The sequence below is a fragment of the Mesoplodon bidens genome, assembly GCF_964165515.1.
Source record: "Mesoplodon bidens genome assembly, chromosome: 15".
Classification (NCBI taxonomy): Eukaryota; Metazoa; Chordata; class Mammalia; order Artiodactyla; family Ziphiidae; genus Mesoplodon; species Mesoplodon bidens.
Window position 1 is genome coordinate 11,927,590 of NC_138171.1, and position 24,798 is coordinate 11,952,387.

A 24,798-nucleotide genomic window follows, 5' to 3' on the forward strand; every position below is an offset into this window, starting at 1 on the left:
CATCAGTGATATTGGTCTGTAATTTTCTTTTTTTGTAGTATCTCTGTCTGGTTTTGGTATCAGGATGATGGTGGCCTCGTAGAATGAGTTTGGGAGTGTTCCTTCCTCTGCAATTTTTTGGAAGAGTTTGAGAAGGATGGGTGTTAGCTCTTCTCTAAATGTTTGATAGAATTCACCTGTGAAGCCATCTGGTCCTGGACTTTTGTTTGTTGGAAGATTTTTAATCACAGTTTCAATTTCATTACTTGTGATTGGTCTGTTCATATTTTGTTTCTTCCTGGTTCAGTCTTGGAAGGTTATACCTTCCTAAGAATTTGTCCATTTCTTCCAGGTTGTCCATTTAATTGGCATAGAGTTGCTTGTAGTAGTCTCTTAGGATGCTTTGTATTTCTGTGGTGTCCGTTGTAACTTCTCCTTTTTCATTTCTAATTTTATTGATTTGAGTCCGCTCCCTCTTTTTCTTGATGAGTCTGGCTCAAGGTTTATCAATTTGTTTATCTTCTCAAAGAACCAGCTTTTAGTTTTATTGATCTTTGCTATTGTTTTCTTTGTTTCTATTTCATTTATTTCTGCTCTGATCTTTATGATTTCTTTCCTTCTACTAACTTTGGGTTTTGTTTGTTCTTCTTTCTCTAGTTCCTTTAGGTGTAAGGTTAGTTTGTTTATTTGAGATTTTTCTTGTTTCTTGAGGTAGGATTGTATTCCTATAAACTTCCCTCTTAGAACTGCTTTTGCTGCATCCCACAGGTTTTAGATTGTTATGTTTTTGTTGTAATTTGTCTCTAGGTATTTTTCGATTTCCTCTTTGATTTCTTCAGTGATCTCTTGGTTATTTAGTAATGTATTATTTAGCTTCCATATGTTTGTATTTTTTATGGTTTTCTTCCCTGTGATTGATTTCTAATCTCATAGCATTGTGGTCAGAAAAGATGCTTGATATGATTTCAGTTTTTCTTAAATTTACCGAGGCTTGATTTGTGACTTAAGGTGTGATCTGTCCTGGAGAATGTTCCGTGTGCACTTGAGAAGAAAGTGTAATCTGCTGTTTTTGGATGGAATGTCCTATAAATATCAATGAAATCCATCTGGTCTATTGTGTCATTTAAAGCTTGTGTGTCCTTATTAATTATCTGTCTGGATGATCTGTCCTTTGGTGTATGTGAGGTGTTAAAGCCCCCCACTATTATTGTGTTACTGTCGATTTCCTCTTCTATAGCTGTTAGCAGCTGCCTTATGTATTGAGGTGCTCCTATGTTGGGTGCACATATATTTATAATTGTTATATCTTCTTCTTGGATTGATCCCTTGATCATTATGTAGTGTCCTTGTCTCTTGTAACATTCTTTATTTTAAAGTCTATTTTATCTGATATGAGTATTGCTTCTCCAGCTTTCTTTTGATTTCCGTTTGCATGGAATATCTTTTTCCATCCCCTCACTTTCAGTCTGTAAGTGTCCCTAGGTCTGAAGTGGGTCTCTTGTAGACAGCATATATATGGGTCTTGTTTTTGTATCCATTCAGCGAGCCTGTGTCTTTTGGTTGGAGCATTTAATCCATTCATGTTTAAGGTAATTATCGATATGTATGTTCCTATTGCCATTTTCTGAATTGTTATGGGTTTGTTTTTGTAGGTCCTTTTCTTCTCTTGTGTTTCCCACTTACAGAAGTTCCTTTAGCATTTGTTGTAGGGCTGATTTTGTGGTGCTGAATTCTCCTAGCTTTTGCTTGTCTGTAAAGCTTTTGATTTCTCCGTCGAATCTGAATGAGATCCTTGCTAGGTAGAATAATCTTGGTTGTAGGTTCTTCCCTTTCATCACTTTAAATATAGCGTGCCACTCCCTTCTGGCTTGTAGAGTTTCTGCTGAGAAATCAGCTGTTAACCTTATGGGAGTTCCCTTGTATGTTACTTGTCGTTTTTCCCTTGTTGCTTTCAATATTTTGTCTTTAATTTTTGTCAGTTTGATTACTGTGTGTCTCAGCATGTTTCTCCTTGGGTTTATCCTGCCTGGGACTCTCTGCGCTTCCTGGACTTGGGTGGCTATTTCCTTTCCCATGTTAGGGAAGTTTTCAACTATAATCTCTTCAAATATTTTCTCAGGTCCTTTCTCTCTCTCTTCTCCTTCTGGGACCCCTATAATGCGAATGGTGTGTTTAATGTTGTCCCAGAGGTCTCTTAGGCTGTCTTCATTTCTTTTCATTCTTTTTTCTTTATTCTGTTCCACGGCAGTGAATTCCACTATTCTGTCTTCCAGGTCACTTATCTGTCCTTCTGCTTCATTTATTCTGCTGTTGATTCCTTCTAGTGTATCTTTCATTTCAGTTATTGTATTGTTCATCTCTGTTTGTTCTTTAATTTTCTAGGTGTTTGTTCTTTAATTCTTCTAGGTGTTTGTTAAACGTTTCTTGCATCTTCTCGATCTTTGACTCCATTCTTTTTCCAAGGTCCTGGATCATCTTCACTATCATTATTCTGAATTCTTTTTCTGGAAGCTTGCCTATCTCCACTTCATTTAGTTGTTTTCTGGGGTTTTATCTTGTTCCTTCATCTGGTACACAGTCCCCTGCCTTTTCACTTTGTTTACCTTTCTGTGAATGTGGTTTTCGTTCCACAGGCTGCAGAATTGTAGTTCTTCTTGCTTCTGCTGTCTGCCCTGTGGTCTGAATAAAAGTTCTTTGTGAAAGAAACAAAATATCTTCAGATGAGATCTTAAAAATTACCCATTATCCTTCCACTCAGAGAGGACCAAAGTTCTCTCAAGCTTCATACCTGTCCTTCCAGATTTTTTCCTATATACACACACATCAATTTAATTTTTGGAGGCTGATGCTATATATGTTGTTTTGGAATCTGCGCGTCTGACTTCATGAAGTTCTTTCAGTTAGGATTATTTTTGTTGTAACATAAAACCCAACCCAAATAGCATCAGCAGCAAGAACACGTATTGTCTCCCGCAGTGAGCTCTGGAGGGAGGTCGGTTCCAGGACTGGTTAATTCACTGGTCCAACAGTGTTGTTAACAACTCAGGGCCTCTGTCTTTCTGCGCAGCAGGTTGGTGAGGCCTTCCCTTGTCTCAGAATTGCTGCAGCAGGTCCGAGAACTGCATCCTCACATAATGGGAGGAAAGGCCAGGCCATGGGAAGAGGGTGCTTCCCTTCTTTGAGTGACTGTTTGAGTGTGAGGAAACAGTCCTGGAAATTCCCTAAGATGTTGCTTCATTCTCCTGCCGGAATTGGGTCAGAGGCCCATTCCTCAGCATTCTCAGGCGAGGGGAGTGGAGTGACCATAAATGGCTTCATCTCCCCTCAGCTCCCCTGGGGGTCGAGTGGAGGTCATGGGGCCCTCAACTTTGTGTGTGACCCTCCCCTGCAGCCTTCTGGCCTCCAAGGAAAATACTTCTTCCCTGGTTTGCGCCTCTTCACCCTGAGTGCTTTTTCTAGACACTGAGAAGGTTGCAATGTGAATGAAAATACCCAGTCCCACGCAGGCTCTGCTCACCTTTACTACCAGGGTTCCATTTCGTCCAGGCTGACACTCTGCTCATTTCCCAGCCTCCCCTGCAGCCATCGGTGGCCTGGGCAGATTCTGTTTTATATTTGCCAGAGGCCCATCACTCCAGTGCCACCTGTCATCCCACCTGCACGGTTTCATTAGGGTGGAGGAATCCTTCTCTGAACCCAGGTCTCTGTCACAGGGGGAAGGGAGCTGAGGGCCATGTGCGCCTCCTACCAGCGCTGCTCCCTGACTGGGTTCCCTGCCTGATGCCAGCAGGCATTGGTTTGGGCGTGCAGTTGGCAGTCCAGGTAGAGGAAGGGTCCAGGATGTGATTTAATCTCCCCCCACCCTTCCTCCTTTGGCCTGGGGGTGGGGATGCATTGCAGGGTGGAGAGGAACTAAGAGCCCCGGTTCTGGCCTCCCTGTCAGGAGGCTCGTGCCTGGGGTCAGGACAGGTTCTTCTGCCTGGTTTTGTTTATATCACATGTATTTTTTGTTTGCACCTGTTACCGTAAGTAGCTTCAGATGCCTTCTGGAAGCACGAGAGAGTATAAACAAACGGAGCCTCCAGACTCCCCACAGATACTACCACCAGCTTCCATCTGACTCGCACGGCCGTGTGGGTTCAGAGCCTGGTTTCAGTCAAAGGCCTACCAGGGGCCAGTCTGCAACCCCAGCAGGGAGGAGGGCGGTTAGCCCAGCAAACCCCAGGGAGGACAAGTCCCTCGCACCTGTGAGGAAGCAGCTGTGGCTGGAGGCTGGGCCCGAGCTGAGCCCTCCTGCTTGGCCTCACGTCCTCCTCACTGAGGGACTGTGTGCTCAGGCCATTCAAGATGGCTGTCTCCTGCTCTCTGCACATCCCCTGCTCGACCAGCCCCTGCTTCCCTCACGTGACTATCCAATCCTCTTCATCATAGGGCTCAATTAGTTCCTGGTAACCGAGCCCACCTGACATCCATCCCCCCTATAAATGGCAGCCTCCTCCTCCCCGATGTGGTGAGGACTGCTGCCGTGTCCTGGTGTCCCGTCCGACGGCTGCTGCACGCCGTGGGGTTTCGCTCCAGGACCGTTTGTTAAGATCCCTCTGTCCAACAAACCGTTCATGTCTCTGTTGCTGTCTCTAGGCTCTTCCTCTGCTCTCAAGGCTGGGCAACTACAAGGCTTGTGGGCCCGCGGGGTCCAGCCCAACAGGGACAGAGGCAGGAACTGGGCCCCAAAGCCCGCACTCCAGCCCACTAAGCACTGCGTTCTGCCAGGCTTCCGGCCGCGAGGGCCGGGCAGGCGTGGACAGAGCGGAGTCTAGGGGGGCGCGGCCCAGCCTTTGCAAAGCCACGGAACACAAACACAGAAAGTGGGTCTGATTCAGCAGCATTCATTTTTATTTCTAAATAAGAATCCAGTGACATTACTGTTTTCCATCCATTTCTGAATTCTTTAAAGAGTCCAGTGAGACGAGGTAGAGGCTCCAGCAGAGCAGCTGCAGGTCCCTCCACCTCCGACCCACCTTCGCCTCCGCAACCCGCAGCCCCACCAAGAAGAGCAGCAAATCATTTCTCAGGCACCAGGACCTAACAGCTGCCTCTCACATCTTACTTGGGGGAGGACAAAAGAACAAGCCTGACCTTCCCAATAGTCCTTATGTCAAAAAGCTGCACTTAAAAAAATCCTTCATTTTTACAAAGAAAATTACTCAAAAGAATACAAGATTCTGATTAATCTTGAGAACAAATCAAGCTTTGCAGGAGCTGTACTGGAGAAAATGCTAAAGCCTTTGGTAGCCATGAACCCCAAGTCAGCCGAGCGAGTGAGGAGCCTTCCCCGGCCCATGGGCCTCCGCGGCTCCTCAGAGCAGTGCTGGGGCCTGGAGAAGTGGCTCTTCCGCGTGGCTGACCAGCTCCTTGGACAGGGGCCCATAGCGCCGACAGGTGACCTTTCTCTTGACCACCGAACTGCACAATCCCCATCGATCCCACGGCCACGGGGCCCGCAGCTGCGCTCCGAGCACTCAGCTCTCTCGCCCTGAAGCCAGGACACTCACGCAGGGCAGCTGGGAAAAGACCAGCTCCTGGGTAGGAAAAGCCACACATTTTTTTCCCTCTGGGATTAGGGACTGTGTCGGCTGGGGTGAGAAAGGGTGAAACGGGGTGGGGGAAATTAGAAAGTCTTCTTTCGTAACATGGGCAATGACGGTGGAAGTCCCTGAACATCTAACTCCATTTGTGTGAGAAATGACAGGAGACTAAGTGGAAGGGAGTGTGGCTGCTTATCCGAAGCCGTCACTCTGACTGTGGTGTTTTCATTTAAAACATATTGCCTGGGGCTTTGGAGACCGGGTTCCTGGTAGAACAACTGCTTAATGATTCTGGCTGCTCTAACAGGAACGTTTCAGATAATTTCCTACCCACCCACCACCCAGCAGGAGAATCACATGCCTGCATTTTGGAGGGAATGGGGAAGGAGCAAAGGATCTTTCCTCTTTTTTTGGCATTTGAAGTCCTAACTGACAGGCAATCATTGCTGTTGAGAGATTCCTCCTCCCACTAGAATCAGGGGTCAGTTCTAAGGCCAGAGCCACCCTAAGCCACGCCCACACCTTCCTGTACCTTCGATGGCCCGGACTTGGCTGAGGAGAAGCCGGTCACCACCCGGCCCCACTCTCACTCTCCCCACTGAAGCAGAAGAGGGATTCTGGCTGTGGCCTCCCTGCTGGGGACTTTGCCACGTGTGTGGACCCCCATGGGAGTGTGGACCTGAGACCCCGGAAGGCCACCTTAGACGAGGGCTTGAAGGAGAAGGCTCCCCACTCACCAGCCTTTCCACACTCCACTGCGCACAGAGGAGTCTGCAGGCAAATCAGGGCCTCCCTAGGCTGACTTGGGGTACTCAGGGGCTGCCAACATTCTGGGCCCCTGGCCTCATGTCAGCCGGGGCCCAGCCAGCATTCCCAGTGTGTGAAAAGAGGCAGCTGGCCAGGGGGAGAGGGTCTGCCCCTGGGCTGAGTGAGCACCAGACGATGGAACTGAGCCACCTTCCGCCTGGCTCTGTTCCGGCTCAGCCCGAACTTGGTCTCTGGGGACCTAGGAAAAGCCAGCTTCTTTTCCTGTGGGGCCTCACACTCCAAGCCTCTGAGCATGGTTATTCCCAGAGGTCCTACAACCACAGGGCTGCAGAACACGTGATGTATTCCAAGTCCAAAATTGTAGGGCCTGCTGCGGAGCGGCTGCTGGGGGAGCCTTGGGGTGGGGCCTTAGTGCTACAGGACGCCCCAGCTCCCCAAGACGGCATGTCTTCAGAGTTCACTGGCTAGCCAACCAGCTTCCCCAAAGGCACGCACTGACCTTACAGCCTTTACCTCCTCCTAAAGTATTACCTTCTCTCTGTGCTATACTTCTCCTGTCCCATGGCCTAGACCTAGAAGAAAACGTGTGTGAAGTTATAGTTATGCTGGATTTTTTTAATCTTCTAGGCATTTATTCCCCCAACAATAAAATTATTAGGAATGCTAAAGGTAGACAGCAGCAATTTTTGATTCTCAGGCAAAGACATCTGAAAAAAGTCCACCAGAAAAATCTCTCGATGGGCTTTGGCCTGTTCAAAGGTGAACAGACAGATGGCTGAGGCACACGGGGCGCCCTCCTCGGCGGGGGAATGCCCTCCCACGCTGCTAAGCCACTACTTGGCCAGCAGAGGGCAGGAGCAGCTCACGGGACGCCCAGGCTGGCGCTGCTCCAGGCCAGGCAAGACTCTCCCCCAGACACCTCCACACAGCCAAGCCTTGGGGACCTCGCCCTGCCCCCGCGTGCTTCTCTACTTACTGTCACTCTCAGGTCTCAGCTAAAAGTGGGAGGACAGGTGGGACCTGGTGACAAAGGGCAGTCTGAACTGAGACGATCCTGTTTTCATTATTTAATCTAAGAACTCACAGCCCCCCTAAATTTTTTTCCGGCAAGCTATTGAGTTTACAATGCAACTTACACCTTGGAGATCAGACTCTGAATTTCAGGGGGAAAAGTCAGTTACTTATGAATTGGAGAATGAGAGAACAATCTGGCCTCTGATCCCTGCCCCCTCCCCTTATGGACAAAGGTCCCCTCCCTTTGACCTCTTCTCTTTTCCACTAAAAAGAAATAGGAAATGACTGAGACTGGAATTATGCATGGCATTAATCTTCCAGTGGGGATATTAGGTCAAGTAAAGTAATCCTATTTGGCTCAAATTATGGGGTTATGGTGGGAGATTACAAAAAGAAATGATCATATTTTTGCTCTATCAAGTACAAATTTACTTTTCATGCATAAAAAGGAAGCCATGTGCCCTCCTGCCCGACTGGATTTACGCTTACACTTCTGGGGCAAGGATAGGGGTTAGGGCAGGGGTCTGGCCTCATGGGCTGGGTACATGCGTCCTGGAGGGTCCCGAGGTCAGTCCTTCCTCACTCACATCCAGAGCCACGCTGCCTGAGGCTGAGAAGATGGAAACATATTTGCTGCCAGCCCAAGGTCCATGCTGGCCCACTGTGTCCGAAACAGAACCAATGACATGCACAAGATGAATTAAACCATGCCAGAGGGTGCTGAGTCCCAAGGCTCCAGCTGAGACCCTGAGCCACATATGAAAACTGCCAGAGGCCTGTAGATGGGCACAAGCAAGCAGGTAAAGACTTGTTAAAGGGCTGGTGAAGGCGGTGGATGCGGGGAAGTCAGAAGCTCCATGTCCTCTGGACATGATTGGCAGCTCCTCCCCTTGAGGTGGCCCAGGGGCCCGGGACCATGGGGCCGGGGCAGGGGTGTGTGTGTGTGTGGTGTGTGTGTGTGTGTGTGCGCGTGGCCGGGGCATGTGTGTGTGTGTGTGTGGTGTGTGTGCGTGTGTGGCCGGGGCAGGGGTGTGTGTGTGGTGTGTGTGTGTGTGCGCGTGGCTGGGGCAGGTGTGTGTGTGTGTGGTGTGTGTGTGTGTGCGCACGTGCAAGCACTCTGTGAGCGAGTCCTGAGGTAGCAGTGGCTGCTCAGGGATTGCAGGTGAGACTCAGATGCAGCTGGCTGCCGGCCACTGGAGTCCTGGGGAGGGGTGGCAGAGGAGGAGCACGGGGACAAATGGGACCCAAGATGGTAGAGAACCGGGAGGGGAAAAAAAGATGCTGATGAGCAGTGAAGGTGCAGCAGGTAAACGGTGGGCGGAGCCCAGGAAAAGGGGCCTCTGAACAAACAAGGACCCCTGAGTCAGGAATCGAGGTCAGGGAAGGGACTGCTAGGCTCTCACCACTTTGTAAAAGTGCACGAATTTAAACTGAATTCAAAGACAGCAGCTGCTGGCCAGCATAAACCCTGAAGACTTTCCTCGGACCCCACAGAATAGGGTCGCTCACCCCCCAAAAACCCAGGGATACGGCTTCCAATGGGGCTCTAGAGAGGTGCCTGTGCCCTCGGGCTCGGTTCCAGTGTAAACCTTCACAGTATTCCCAGAGAACGGCAGTAGCTGCCTGCTGCCCAGGGAGACAGCCTGCGAGGCGCCTATCAGAGGTAAAGAGAAAAAGGTCACTCCGTTTCTCCTTCTCGGGGAGTGCAAGCGACGTCACGAAGCGGAGTGTGAGGTGTCCAAGGTGCCTGAGCCTGCCGCTGGCCGGCCCCTCGCCCTGCTGCTACGACACCGGTCCAGGGAAGGGCCCCTGTAACGAAGGCAGTGGCCAGGGATGGCGGCAACGGCGCACCACGCTCCCGGGACGCCCTGCACGGTGGGTCCATGGCGGGATTTCTCCTCTCAGGCACCTCGGCGTGACAGATGACTATTCCCCGGCTACAGAAGCAGAAGGAAACATTTACCTACAAAGGTGGTCCCCTCCAATCCGCGGGCTGGGAAGCCATCCTGAGGGCAGAGGCCCGGCCCAGCGAGGAGCGGGGAGAGGGGCTTCCGGGCAGCTGGCTGGCTCCAAAGGCCCGGGAGGTCCTGGGCTAAGACGACAGCGGCCTGTGCGTCACCCTACTTCCACCCGCCCCAAAGAACTGCCAAATGCACACGCCTCGGGGGCCCTTGCTGGGTGGCCGTCCTGGGAGCCGCGGGGAGGCTGGATGGCAGTGCTGCGGCCCCGGCTGCCCGGAAGCCACGCGTCCCGCTCGGTCACAGCAGCTCCTGCTCGTCGTCCTCGGAGCCGGAGGGGCCTTGGCGCACCTCTTCGTACCACTTGTTGGTGAGGGTTTTCATCTGGATGCGCCCGTGGTGGAGGTCCTGGGGCGGGAGACACAGCAAGCCCTTGTCAGCGGTCTGGCTCAGGGTCAGGGTTGAGGAAGGGAGGAGATGGGAGGCAGGGGGCACGGCCACAGCAATTTCAAAGTGTTAACTGACTAACCTCAAGCTGGGATCATTCTCTGTGGGGGAGGAGATAACGGGAGGTGTCACCCTGGAACAGGAGTAGGAGGCAGGATGGCATGATGTTAAAAAACCTGGCCTCTGGAATCAGACACACTTGGGCTCTGCTTCCAGCTTTGCCACGTACTGGCTGTGTGACCTCGGGGGCTTACTTCACCTCTCTGGGCCTCAGTCTCCCTGGCTATCAAGTGAGACAACCCGCTGCATCTACTGCATGGGTTGCTGGGAGAATGAAACGAAGCAATCATGAAAAACGTCTGGTGCAGTGCCAGGCTCACAGTAAGAACTCACGTGCTGACAGCGATCCTGACTGCTGAGGGAGGGAAAACGGGGCTCAGAACCAAAGCGGGGCAGCAGCCAGGAGAACCCCTCCCCTCCCCTGCACGGTACAGGATGACGGTTTCAGCAAAGCAGGCCCAAGCTGGTCCCTGAGTGTGTCACTCACTGTCAGGCCAGTGGTGCCTGGAGGGATGGAGCGAGAGCCCTGAGCCTTGGGCCACTGTCCGAGGCCCTGGCAGGTCTGAAATTCCTCAGCTCAGATTCAGTAGCCGATCAATGTCCCAAGTCAATCATCCAGGAAAACCAAACTGGGTTAACAAGTCTATTATTAAACTAGCACTAGAGACTTCCCTGGTGTCGCAGTGGTTAAGAATCCGCCTGTCAATGCAGGGGACACGGTTTGAGCCCTGGTCCGGGAAGATCCTACATGCCACAGAGGAACTAAGCCCATGTGCCACAACTACTGAGCCTGCTCTAGAGCCCGCGAGCCACAACTAGTGAGCCCACGTGTCACAACTACTGAAGCCCATGCGCCTAGAGCCCATGCTCCACAACAAGAGGAACCATGACAATAAGAAGCCCGCACACTGCAACGCAGAGTAGCCCCGGCTAGCCGCAACTAGAGGAAGCCCACGCGCAGCAACGAAGACCCAACGCAGCCAAAGATAAATGAATTAAATAAATAAATAAACAAACCAGCATTAAATATGGCAGCGAAGCAAAAACAGCAGATGCAGAGTGCCGCAAGCATATCCAGCCCGCGAGGCTGGGAAGGAGAGAACGCTGAGTGGGGAGAGGCCCCCACCCAACCCGGCACGTAGGTCTTCCCTGCCCACCCCGCTCTTGGCCACTGCAGGCCCTGAGGGAGGAAGGCAAGGGACCCCTGGCCTGCGTCCCACCTCCTGGGTCAGCCGCCGCGTGAAGAAGGGGTTCAGGTACTTGGCGTCCAGCCACAGGAAGCCTTTGAGGTCCTGACGCCTCACGTAGTGGGCTTCGTACTCCTCCTCCGTGAGCTCCGACAAGTGCTCCGACTCGATGGTGTTGCCCTGCGGCGGGTGGGGAAGGCAGCCGAAGGCTCGTCAGCTGACACCTGCCTGGAAGCCCGCACACCACCCAGCCTACCTCCTCGCAGCTCTTCACCCCGGCCCCCGGGTCCCCAACCCTAACGGTGGCAGCAAGAGGCCTCCTGGGAGCCTTAGGGAGGCGGGAAGGTGTGTAAGAAAACGATGGACATCCAGGAAAATCAGAATTGTGAAGAAGGTGGAAGCTCAGGGCTGGGGCTTGGTCTACTGTAAACTCTCCACGTGGCTGTCTGTGCGGCCAGGACTGGGAGCTCTTCTAGGCTGTCTCTTCACCAGTGAACTGAACGAGGGAGGCGGCTTTTGTCGTTTTTTGCCTGCAGAGGCCCACTCTGGGTACATTTGCTGGTCATGTGGATGCAGCAGGGAGGGATGTGGAGAGGGAGAGGGAGAGAGGGAAGGACCACCCACCCTCTGCAGGGGCGACCACAGGCAGTTTTGCACCGTCGCCCCCAAGCGCAGGTGTACCCCGGGTGTAGGAGGTGGGAGAGAGGGAGGGGCAGGGAGGACATTTCCCTGCCGTGGAGCAGTGCTTCTCAAACTCCGGCCGGCATCGGAACCACCCGGAGCTTGGGGAGCCACAAAATGCTGGGCCCACTAGGCCCACCTGCAGTTCCTGATTTAGCAGGTCTGGGAGGGGGCCCAAGAATGTGCATTTCTAACAAGCGCCCACCGATGCTGCTGGTCCAGGAACCCCACCTTGACGACCAGTGATGGAAAGTGGGGTGGTTAAGAGTCTGTGTGACCACAGCTGTGTAATTTGGTCTCTGTGTCAGTGCTCTCATCTGCAAAATGGGGATCATGAGACCATCTGCTTCCTGCAGGTTATCAGGGACAGTCCAAGGAGAACACAGGCACCACAGAAAACATGGCCTAAACAGCAGCTGCTCCCCCCGAGCACACATCCTGGTTCTACCAGAGCTGTGCTTGGCCAAGTGTGGCTGCACCTCTCGGCAACTCACCAGAAATGCAAATTCTTTGGGCGCCCACCCTAGACCTGTAAGACCCTGGAGCCCTCCACCAATCCTGACACCCACTAAAAGCTTTGAGAACCTATACTTGAGCTTTGGTTAAAAACAGACAAGAAGGCTGGTGGATGGGGGTGGGGGGAGAAGGGCTACGGAGAGTGAGGAAAGTTCTGTGAGCCAGCCCTGTCTGACGTCATCTGAAGGTTCTCCCAGCAGCACAACTCTGGCTGGAGAGGCCGCAGGCAGGGACTGGAGGCCAAGATCCACCCAGACTGGACTTTCCAGAGTCAGAGGTGGGCCACATCCCCTTTCCCCACCTCTGGTTGAGGATTTCTGTGCCTTCCAGGGCTGAGTAAAGTTACTGATGGCCTTGAACAAGGGAACTAGAAAAAGATGCATTTCTGCAAAAGCATGTGCGTGGAGCAGGGGGTGGTGCAGGTAGGCAGGACCGAGGCCAGGGCTCCGCAGCCAGGGCCCGAGGGAGCACAGGGCAGGAAAGGCACAGTCACTGTGACTCAGGGGAGGAGGGGTGGTGGCTTGGAGGAGGCAGAGGTGGGCAGGGGTCCGGGGGCCTTGGGCTCGCTGCAGCTGGCCCTGGGCACCTCCACCCCCAAATCATGCCCTTGCCTGTCCTCAGTGGAGGGCCCTCTCCCGTGACTCTCCAAGCCTCTGTGAGCACTTTCCCCTTCTCCAGCCCCAACAGGAGGCTTTTTAGTAGATGCTAGGGAATGATATGATTTTGTCATTTTGTGATTTTGAAACCCTCCTTCCAGCCCCGGCCTGATGGGGTGGTGTGGTTACTGGCAGGGCAGGAGCGTTCCTGGAAGCGTCTGCTAGGGGTCCACGTTCCCACGCCACTGCCTCCGTGGCTTCACGAGGCCGGCAGACAACCCACCCCAAAGAGCCACGCTTCAGACCCTGAGTCCAACCTCCTTGTCACTCTGGGAAGCTGGTGCGTGCGTGTGTGCATGTGCCGTGCGCCTATGCGTGCGTGCCCAGGGACGGATCATCCTCAGGTCGTGTCTCGTTTCCCCATCTTCTGGCGGCGAGTGGGGACGCACCCTCTGCCCCCGCCCGGCCGGCCGGCACTCACCATCTTCTCGGTCTTGCTGAGGTTGACGTCCTTCTTGTTCCTGCGGCGCGCCCTGGCGTCCTCGATGTCCGCGAGGCGGATGAGGGGCATGGTGCTGCCGCCCAGCAGCAGGATGGTGAAGAGCACGATGCTGATGGTGGTGGTGCCGATGAGCTGCCGCTTCTCCATGGGCTCCAGGTCCAGGTGCAGGCTCAGGGCGTAGGGGATGGCCCCCCGCAGGCCTGGGCGACAGTGAAGGGGGTAAGAGGCACGGGGGCAGGCAGGAGGGGGCAGCGGTTCTCGGGGGATCTGGGCCCAGCCCGGCACCACGGCCGCTCGACATTCTAACGCACCCACTGGAGAGTGCGAGCTCAGCCTGTGAGGCTCTGGGGTGTGAGAGAAGCAGGCGCAAGGAACGGAGGCTCACCTCCGCTCCCACTTCTCAGGGCGGCAGAGCGGAGCCGGTGAGGTGACCTGTCCGGGCTGTGAAGCGCCGGGCGTGTGCATGTTCAGGATTTATCAAGCCCAGCACTTATGTTTTAGAAACACGACAGCTGGTGCAGACCAGCCCTCCCTGTGCTACGTGCTCCGCGGGCACAACCTCATCTGATTGTCACAGGAAGCCCTGTAGAGCTGGTCCTGTTATTCTCACAGCGCACAGATGAGGCACCGAGACTGAGAATGAGGTGTCCTCCCAGGGCCACACGCTTTACTGGCAACGGCACAGAATGCCTTTTGCCCAACGCCCATTGTAGTGGAGATGCCACCCCCGCGGTGGCCAGCGGCTCAGGGGACTGCATCATGGCCTCTCCCTTACTTCCTGTTCTGGTTCCCTGGGAGGCTGCTGGCTGGACTGAGGGGTATGGACTGAGCTGGGAAATGGCACGTTCTCTCTAAAAAACTTCCGGGCTTGCCTGGTGCCATACAGGGGGGACAGGAGCTCCCAGAGCAGCAGGGAGGAGAGCCATCAAACGAGGAGTCGTGTGAGGGTGAGGGCCTGAAGGAGAAGGGAGGGCGGGCCGAGCACACAGTGACAGGATCTGACCCAGACGTGGAGGCCGGCGCATCACAGCGTGATGGGGGGCTGGCTGCTGCAGCCCAGACCCTATATGGGGACACAGCGGGGCAGAGGGAAGGGGGTGGAATTAAAAGAGACACGGGGAGCAGAAGCAACAGGTCACAGCAGCGAGGGGAAGGTGGGGTGACCAGGGAAGGGAAGGGCCTGGAGGATGCCCGGGTCCTAGGAGGCTTGCTGCGCGATGGTCTGGGCACGGGATCAGGAGTCTGGCTCCTGGGTCCACCCCCTGGCCCCCTGCTTTCCCTGGGGCCTCCCAGGCTGGCACGAGGAACTAGACACAGGGCCTGCCATGACGGTGGCCCGAGGATGAAATGCCTTGGCACAGAACAGCACGTGCACACAGGAAACACTTCGTAAGAGGGAGCCACATGTTACTGTCTCCTGTGGAAGGAAGCGGGGATGCTGGCAAACAAGCAGGTTGGGCAGGAAGGTAAGTTCCGTCCTAGACAATGAGATCGCAAGAGCTCCACAACATCCAAGGAGGGTTCAGACACTGGAGTCTGGATCCCAGAGGCAAGGCCCGGTCAGAGGAAACAGCTTTGGGAGGGTGGGAACCAGATGGAAGTTGAGGCCACAGGACAGGTGAGCTTGTGAGAGCGCAGGAGATGAAGCAGGTCTGAGGCTGACTCCTGAGGAAGCCAATATTTACTGAGGTGCCGGTAAAGGCAGATGGGGACCTGGACAGGAGCCTGAGGAGATCCCAAGGGAAAGGAGGGGAACCAGAGCGTGGCCTGGAGGCCAAGGGAAGAGGAGAAGAGGGTATCCTCCCAGTCAGGGGGCAGGTCGGTGGGAGGAAGGAGCCCCAAGCCGAGGAGGCGGGTGGGATGAGGGCTCACCGGTGCCCACCAGGGGAGGCTGGGGATGCTGCTGGTGACCTGGGCGAGGCCAAGTCCAGCCCTAGGACAGGAGGGGAGGAAGTGGAGAAAATGGGCAAGAAAAGCTCGCTCAAGAGGTCTGGCCACGATAGGAAGAGATGGGGAAGCAGCTGGAGGGGATGAGGAGCAGGGGTTTTGGCTGAAGTTGTTTTTTTGCGGGGAAAAGGAGAATCTTCAACTGTTGAATGATGGAGGAGCCAGTGAGACAGGGTGAGGATCCAGGAGAGAGGGAGGGAATCGATGGAGAGAGGCCTGGAGAGCCTGAGGACACCCGGAACCAAGAGCCCTCCCTGTTTAAAACCACCACCCGCTTCCCTGTAGAGGTCTCCCGCCACACCCCCAACCCCAAAGAGCTCACATACTTTGTAAAATGTCTGATACATTTCTTAGATTTTCTTTCAGATTTTCAAGACCTTGGATCAACTACTTTACGATTTTTTTCCCTCACTGGCAAAAAAGATTAAGAAAAAAAGTTTCTCTCACTGTACACACATATATACACACCTACCTACCTAGATCTGCCACACACACACCTATGTATATATTTTAAACAAGGTCTTTTGAAAAGGAAGAGAAATCTGCGAGAAATTTACAGATATGCTGTTGGACAGAAAACAGCTTACAGAGCATGTTGCTATACCCTGACCCACACAGAAATATTTTAATTATAATATTTAAACAAGAAAGCACAAAGAACTGGATGTATTGCTCCTAAGTAAATTTAAAGATGTCTACGGGTCCGGTTCTTTAGGAGTCAAAGATTTATGAAATCATTTCCATCCTTTAAAAAGTAGAGGAATATGGGATTGAACAGCAACTGAAATGGTCAACTAAACTATCAGAACTTAGTAACTGAATGAAAAAAAAAATCCAAATCTAACCTGTAGTATAAAAAAGTTTAAACTTTAACCTTTTTATTCTGAGCCCCTTGTTACTCCAGCCTAGAAAGCGCTCAGGCGGGAGGGGCGCCGTGCACACCTTGCCCCGGGCTACGCCGTCTGTCCGGGAAAGAGTGGAGGGAAGGAGGGCAAATCCTGGCTCTGCCTCCTGGGGCCCCTCGTCCCCAGCAAGTCCTTTACCCTTGAGCCTGAGCTTCCTCATCTGTAGAGCGGACACACACCACCCGCTTCCTGCGCTGTGGGGAGGGGTACCGCCTGCGAAGGGCCTCGCTCAGGGCCTGTGTTACAGCAGGCGCCCTTACGTGGGAGCACGTGCAACGTGGGGCTGATGAGGCACGCTCGTTTTGCAAGGGCTCCGGGGACAGGCAGTGCATTCTCCGCAGCGCCTGTGCCTTTATCACACACACCTTCCCTCCACCGTTCATTCAAGGTTGCGCTTACCGCTGAACCACATGATGAACATCATCTTTGGTGTGATTTTATGATCACGGAAGAAATTCAGGAGGTAGGAGAGAGGGAAAATGTTCACCGCTCTGCCAAACAGCACAAGCACCTGTTAACAGCAACAAACTAAGTCTTAACGTGGAAACCTCTGGTTCTTCAAGTTGAAGCTTGTTGAGGCTAACACAGACCTGGTAACACACCCATTATAAAGGCAGCATCCCCTTGTCATCAAAGACATGAACTCAGTGCTAGGCAGAGACCCAGGAGATGCCAGTTTCTATGTGTCTAGGAAAGGATTAAAGCTTTTTTTTTTTGCAGTACGCGGGCCTCTCCCGTTGTGGAGCACAGGCTCCGGATGCGCAGGCTCAGCGGCCATGGCTCACGGGCCTGGCCTAGCTGCTCCACGGCATGTGGGATCTTCCCGGACCGGGGCACGAGCCCGTGTCCCCTGCATCGGCAGGCGGACTCTCAACCACTGCGCCACCAGGGAAGCCCAGGATTAAAGCTTTGTATGTTACGTTTCCATTGTCAGAAAGAGAGGACTAACAAGGTACCAATGACAGCTTTAGTAATGCCAAGAGGCCGTGCTGAAGTACCCAGAGATTAATTTAAGGGTAATCTGGCTCCTCCAAATGTGCTCCACTGTGGGATGGGCCTGCACTCATCATTCCCAATGGGCTAGCTCTGGAGGAACAGACAAGGTATTCCTGCCTCTCCCATGGGGGCCCCACTCCTTGGGGAAAGGAGTGAAGACTGAAAAGCGCCTACCTATGTCCGTAGATGCTGCTCCCTGAGCAAGAGGAATGCACAGGGGGCTTCTAACAGGAGGTCACATACAACCTGTCTAGCCAGTTGCTTGCCATGGCTTTTGGTTCCTAGCCATCTCCCAAGGCATATCGATTTTAACAAAATATAGCTTTATGTAAAGTCTAAATCTTATCTAAGTGGCTTCTTAGAGCTACTTATTAATTTACTCCCATTTTCTTCATCTTGGTTCTCACCATAACTAACTTGAACAGAATAATATATATATATATATATATATATATATATATATATATATATATATACATTCTAAGGCTCTAAGTTTATTCTTTTAACCAGCATGAATTGAGTGTGCTTTGGACTGTTGTGCCTTGGAAGGTCAAGTTAATAATTACCCACAATCATCTAACATTTATATGCCAGACAATGCTCTAATCATTTTATATGCATTATCTTGTTCAATTTACATCCTTCCAAAGGTCTTACGAGATAGGTATTACTGTCTCTATTTTAGAGACAAGTAAACTGAGACAGTGAGAGGTTAAGTATTAAGTAACAGGTCCAAGCTGACCCAGGCAGGAAGCGGTGGAGCCAAGTCCCAGACCTGGCTCGGTCCCCAGAGCCCATGCCCTTGACCACTGAGTGAGTCTAAGGTAATCCATCTGAGTGGCACAGGCCGTCTCTAGGAGTGCCAGGGCCGGACTGACCAGCTGCTCAGGGGAAACTGAGTCACCACCCCAGGCATCGCCTCATTTTTCTTTCCCTCCCAGCTCATGGCTGAGATCGCCACTCCCGTTTCACCCACTGAAATCTAATCCTCCATTCCCACATGTGTGTTTCAGGGTTGACCAAATGTGGCCCCTCTCACCCAGTGACCACACTAAAGGCTACTATACTTTCTATAAAAGACTTTTGCTGCTGTTTTCTTGTCCTAAAACCTGAGTTTGGAGGACACATAACAGTGACAAAAGCAATGAGTTTGTGCCGACTAAGGTAGAAGCATCCAGACTGCAAGGAGAGACATCTTTTTCTTTAGGGTCCCTTATCTTCTCTGCCTCAGGTTCCCCATATGCCAAGTAGGTAGGCCTCACTGGTTTGCACATGGTAGGTGACAGTGATTTAAAAGAAACAGCCTGCCTTTCAATAGCTGTGTTTTGTTAAGTGGAGCTGGTAATAAAAGTTAAGATGAATTATGGTAACTCAACAAGGTGTGCTTTGTAAGTGCCTTAAATTAATAGAGGATCTAAAAAGACAACAAACAGATCAAATTAGGGACAGGAGTATAGATCAGCAGGAGGACCTATGGGGGATGAGTTCACACTGACGGGACAGAGACACAGGAGGGACACGGACGAGGGACCTGGGAACACCAGGCTAATGCCCAAGTGTTAGCCATTCCCGTCACTTTGATCAGATATGCCTGCGGGAGTTGGACCTTTCTTTTAAATGCTTAAACATTTATTTTTCTCCCATTCCATTCCCAAGATCTGATTTGAATGCAAATGATTAAACTTCTATTTTCCTTTTCTAAAGGTACATTTTAACTTGTCTCCTACTGCCACCACCCCTCTCTCGTCCAGTTACAACACTGTTTCCCAAATCTTCTCAATAAGAATCACCTGGGATGATTCCTCCAGATGAATCTCCAAAGGAGGTAAGGGCCTCGTAATCTTTACCTTGAACAAGTGTCCAAGGTCATGCTTATAAATGGACACATTTGAAGGAAACCACAGCAAGAATTAGGTATATTCATTATAATCATCCAGAAAAAGTAGAAAAGAAAAAGAAATCATCCCCAGTTCTACAACCACTGTGAACATTTGGCTGCATTTTCTTACATATTTTCTTTTTTCTATGCATGCTGTTTTTACATGGTTATGATCAATTACACATTCAATTCTGAAATCTGCTTTTGCTACCTAACGTTAAAAACTGGTAAATTTTTTTTCTTTTTTTTTTTTTTTATGGCTGTGCCATGCAGCCTGCAGGATCTTAGTTCCCTGCTGACCAGGGATCAAACCTGTGCCCCCTGCAGTGGAAGCTCGGAAGTCTTAACCACTGGACTGCCAGGGAAGTCCTGAAAAAAATGGTAATTTTTAAAGAAGCCTATAACAATTCAAGGCCAATTAAAATTAAAACCAAGCAAAAATTCTTTTCTAGGGATATTTATTTACTTAATTCCATCCCTTCCCATTTATTGTATGTTCATGAATTTTTAACAAAAAGAAACTTCAAACAGAAGGCTGTCTATGTAGCTGTTGACTTTGACCAGTTAACAGTTACATAAATGAATGCAGAATATGTGGTTATCGATCTACAAATAAGTAGTTAAATAAAAAACAAGGAAAATACTTACTATGCACCAGATGACAAAGGAAATTTCAAACTTGTGAGGGAAACTAAAAATGGACAGGCCAAGAAATGCAAACACACATGTTTCTGAAACAAACCAAAGAATGGATTATTCAGCCTCAACTATTTTCTTCCAATACAGCACGGGATTGTCATGCAAGCAAACATTCAGAAGTTAATCAGAATCCAGTATACCACTTTGCTTATTTTCTGGAAAATCCTGCGACCAGTACCTTGGCAAACTTGTCCCTTTGATTCTCTCATTCTTTTCTATCACATAAGCAACAAGTGCTTGCTATTCAGAATCTCCTAATTTAATAAGCCAGCTGTCAAGGACCCATGCAAATAAATACTCTCCCACCCGGGGACGATGATAAATATATGAATCTGTCCATTTGCCGAACACTGTGATTAGCAAGGATCCCAACTGCAGGAAAGTGGCAAAAATTCAGAGCAAATGACTGCAGACGCCATGTGACTAGTGTGAAAGGGCCCTTTGTTAACTTCCCTGCCAGAGGGGACAAAGCCAAATGACTGACTTCACATATTTAATGTTGCCACAAAGTTTAGAAGAAGGCTTACACCCTGCAGGATTTGCAGGAAGAAATACATTTCAACTCTTGGCTCCACTCCACAAGTCAAAGAGAGTCTGACATTTACTCTTGCTGTACAAGCAGTCATTTGTGTATCCTAAGAAAAAGCACCTTAGAAATTCCTAGCACTAGGCTCCCCGCTTAGACTGTGACATCCTCCAGAATAAACGTAGAGCCAGGGAGACAAAGACACTATTTTAAAAGTTGAGCATCATAAAACATCAAGGCTGTTTTAAAACATTTCAGCAATGTTTTTTTTCTTCAAATGTGTATCCTTTTAGAACAAGTCCACAAGCTGGGCAGTATACTTACCCTTCTCCTCCTTGAATGTTTTTCTTATCAAATATTTTTGTCATCTTTTGAAATCAGCTTATTTAGAACACATTCAGATCTATGTAATGCTTTTCCCTGGCAGCATGAATACTATTATGTGGATACATCATGGTTAATTTAATGAATCCTTGATGGATATGTAGACTGTTTCTATTTCTGATATTGAAAAAGCAACAACAAACATCCCTGTGCACAGACTAAATTCCTGATGGTAGAATCGCTGGGTCAAAGAGTATGTGCCTTTTAAATTCAGACTGATGCTGCAAATGACTCTCCAAAAAAGATGGCATCAATGTATATGCCCATCAACAGGGCCTATTTTCTATACGTTTGTGCCAGAAGTGGGGAATCACCAAACTTAAAATCTGATGGGTACAAAATAGAATTTGATGGATGTTTTGCTTTACATTTCCTTATGGTGAGAGAGTCTTTCGCCATGACTTTCTGAGAAGGGTGCTGTGGAAACAATACCCACTGGGCCAGGAAGAGACAGACCGCTTCCAGACTCACTTCTTAGCCATGAGACAGCGCTCAGATCATGTGACCTGAGACTCCCTGTCTGTGGAATGAAGTCTCTGCACAGCTTGCCCCCGACTCCCAGCACGTGACAGTGCGGAACTGGTGCTTCGAAATGAGACGGCCCACAGAAATGCCAGGGGAGGTGCTGATGGTGACAGGCAGAGCACAGCCACTTGGGGGCCGGTGTAAAGGGACAGTGTGAGAGTGGTTCCTTCACTCCCAGGTGTAAACTAGGGGCAGGTACATGATGGGTTCATCAGACTGTGATGCATAACTGAAACTGCTTAAGAGAAACGGTCATCACGGTGTGGCCCAGGCCAGCGATGACACCTCTAATTCAGGATTTGCCTGAGACACGTCCTTCAAGATGCTCTTGTGAACAAAGGATCCTGTGGACAAGTTTGGGAAATGCTGTCGCTCTGTCTCTCTCTTAGAAATTCACAATGCACGTTGGCGGAAAAGTCTCACAAGTTCAGAAACTTGTTCAACTCTATTTACCCCAGAATTTCCCAAACTGTTTTTTGAGTATGGAGTCTTTTTTCACTTAATTCTCATCAATATGGGTTCCAAGGAACACACTTTTTAGAAATGTCACTTTCATATATTGCAAATACATGAGTCTCAAATGTTCGTTATTAGCAGTTCTCATTATTTTTTGGTCTTAAAATTATAGGCATCGCAAGTTCCATTTGTTAGGTATTAGGCTTACTTTACGGAACGTGAAAGCCAGAGTAACAAACAGAAGATAAGGGAGTGCAGTGTCTGGCTCTGAGGAATTCTGCTTCCTCTTCTGTCAGGGAAGATCTCAACGGACTCCCGGAAGAGTCTGAGGAAGAACAAGTAGCTCTGGGTAGGCCCACGTGGGACCACACAGAGGCAGAACTCACCGCACAAGAAGGCCACAGTCCGGAGGGTTTGCTGCATGAGGATCTGGGTGACTGGGGACAGGTTATGGTGTGTGTAGTGAGACATCACGATGCCTGAGAACAGGATGGCCATAATGCCTAGAGAGGGACAAAGGGGCAAAGTGCACAGACATGAACAGAACAGAAAAGCACCTTCCACGTGATAGGCAACAACGCCTCACACTCCCTACAAGTCCCTGGAGCCTATAGTATTAGGTGTTTTAAGAAAAAGGATGGGAAAATAATACCCGAGGCCTCCCAGAGGCTGCAGAGAACTGCTAAGGGCCCGTCTCTCTGGCAGCTTCATTACTGGCTGGGTGACCTTGGGCCAAGTTTCTTCCCCTCACCAAGCCTCAGTTTTCTCAACTGTACAGTGGGACTAATAGTACCCATGCTCATGGAAACGTTAGGAGGGTAATGCAGGGAAGCCATGTAAAGTGCCCTTCACAAGACCAGGGCAGAACAGGTGTGAGCCGTCACTGTCATTCATGGATAGAAGAGGGGCAGGTGAACCACCCTTGGGGCGGAAAGGGAACATAAGAATCTGGGTATGGAGAATGGGTGGATTTTTATTTACTCTGTCATACTTTAATTTTGAATTTTCCCATAATTGCCATGCATTAACCTTATAATATGAAAAGAGAGATGTGTGATTTTAAAAAAAGCGATGTCTTTTCTTTAAAGGTCACCATGAGAGAGTCTACAACTTTTGTTGTGTACTCAGGATTTGAGTTTCAACTTTTGTCCACTGCCCCTAATCGCTGCTGAAGCCACTTCCATGGGTTTCCTCTCCGTGTCTCCCTGGCAAGGCAGCAGCAAAGAGGTCTTTATTTCGTGTAAGGAAGCTGAGATTTTTACAAAGCCATTAAACAAGCTGCCAAGATACATGAATTCCAAGTCAAACTTTATAAGCAAAAATTTAACTCACTTCTGCCATTTTGTAGAAACAGATTACTGGCTAACTTTCCATTTAAAAATGAGTGAAGCAAAGGAGAATGTCCTACTTGGGAGGGCAGGAAGCAAAGGAACTGGACAGGAAGTGCGCTCGGGGGACAGAAGTTTAGCTTTGACACCTGAAGGCTGGGTCTCTTCACAAGAAGACTCAAAAAGGGGCCCTGCTTCCAATTTCCCTCTCCCATTCCCAGAGCTAGTACAGGGCGTGGAAGAACGCCCTTGGTCTGCTGGCCCAGTGTTACCTGGCGTCCATTTAAGTGTTCCCACGTTCAAGTGACAATCCTCTCCTTGGTCCTGCCATAGGCAGAGCATGTCTGGCATACTAGCCTGACTTTTACACCCTAATCTTGAGTTGAGGAAATATATGCACAGGAGTCAAAGAGACGTCTTTATATCTGACTGTACATAAATGCAGTTTTTTTTTTTTCTTTTCGGTGCAGTAAAGTTTGTTTTGGCAGAAAACAAAATGACTGAAAAACACAGAATTGTGTTGGAGACATTTCAGCTGCTAAGCTTGCTGCATAAACAACACCTTACAAAACAGAGGAAAACCCTGCTCTTTCTGGTGCCCAACAGGTATTTGCTGGCCGGAGAGATAGCAGTAGCTGGAACGTGTTATCTCCTAGCCCTCTTGGGAAACAGCAAATTCCTCTGCTCTTTCATTTTTCCCAAAAAGGAGGCCAGACAGGGAAATTCCAGCAACGCTGCCTGCCCAAGAGCCACACCTGACGAGCCTGGAGAAGGGAAAGGAGAGGGCAGGAGCCTTCTTTACTTGCTACTTTAGAGCAGTGAGAAGACTCTGGAAGTCACGAGTTGACACCTGACGAGCCTGGAGAAGGGAAAGGAGAGGGCAGGAGCCTTCTTTACTTGCTACTTTAGAGCAGTGAGAAGACTCTGGAAGTCACGCAAGGCTAGATAAAACACACAATAACACCACCTCCGGCTGTCCCCTCAATGCATCTGCTCTTCTCAGTAAGCTCCTGCAGGCGACCACCCGAGAGCTTCTCCTTCCTGACTCTGCACCTAGACCACAGACGCCACAGGGAACGTGAGGTGAAGCAGAGGGAGAGACCAGAACCGTCGAGGCTGGGGGAGGAGCACGCGGCACAGCACACTTCAGTTCCTATGGACTTGCTCCTAAGCCTCTCTCTTCCTTCTGTGCAGTTCAGTGCTAGAGACGGCTCTGGCTTCTGGGCTCTCAAAGGGCTTTGTTTCGCCAGCCTGCTTCAGGAAGGGTTATCAATTCACTGCAAAGCTGAGGCTTTGGAGTTCTTACCCTGAGGGGAAGGTCAACCCCAGAGGAGCCTGAACCACTTAAGCTGTGAATCACACCCGCTTAAGTTGTGACAGGAGTGGCCTTCCGCCCACGTCGCCATTCTGCCCACAGAACGAGGTCGTCATAGCCCACGGGAGTCCCGGTATTAGACAGCCACTGCAGAAAGCCAAAGGTTCTGGAAAGTCAGCTCTGACAGTGAAACGTGGAACTTCCCGTGGGACTGAGCATCAGGAGAGGCCACTGCCAGAGCCCCAGCAAGCTCTCCTCCACAGGAAACAAGGAGACAGGCTCGACGCAGAAGGGGTCTGGCTGGCTGCTTTAGTCTGGTGCACTGTAGGCCAGGGGTTGGAAACCCAAACTCCTCAGGGGCCAGGCAATAAAAATAAAGATAAAAACAGTAAGTGGGTGAGTGGCACATGGGCAAAGAAGGCACAAGCCCATCTATAAAGGGCTGATGGCAGCCCTGTGGATGGGGGCCTAGTGCTGACCAGTCTTCCTTCTGGTTTTTGAGAAACTCCAGAAATCTGTTTCTTATGGGAAATCTTCCAACTTTC

At 50.5% G+C, this 24,798-nt stretch overlaps 1 protein-coding gene across 3 annotated transcripts in view; it reads right to left on the reverse strand.

The window, feature by feature from the left end:
- Positions 1 to 7,386: 7,386 nt before the first annotated feature.
- SLC9A8 (solute carrier family 9 member A8) overlaps positions 7,387 to 24,798 on the reverse strand; it is a 69,120-nt gene continuing 51,708 nt past the window's right edge. For 2 of the 3 annotated variants that reach the window (XM_081257328.1, XM_081257327.1), the window contains exons 11-16: positions 21,997 to 22,113; positions 19,669 to 19,751; positions 16,545 to 16,656; positions 13,273 to 13,493; positions 11,032 to 11,178; positions 7,387 to 9,712 (exon numbers count right to left, since the gene is read on the reverse strand). In XM_081257328.1, the coding sequence (XP_081113454.1) occupies positions 9,605 to 9,712; positions 11,032 to 11,178; positions 13,273 to 13,493; positions 16,545 to 16,656; positions 19,669 to 19,751; positions 21,997 to 22,113 (788 nt within the window). In that variant the 3' untranslated portion in view covers positions 7,387 to 9,604. The remainder of the gene's footprint in view (positions 9,713 to 11,031; positions 11,179 to 13,272; positions 13,494 to 16,544; positions 16,657 to 19,668; positions 19,752 to 21,996; positions 22,114 to 24,798) is intronic. The other variant, XM_081257329.1, reaches the window with a different exon arrangement.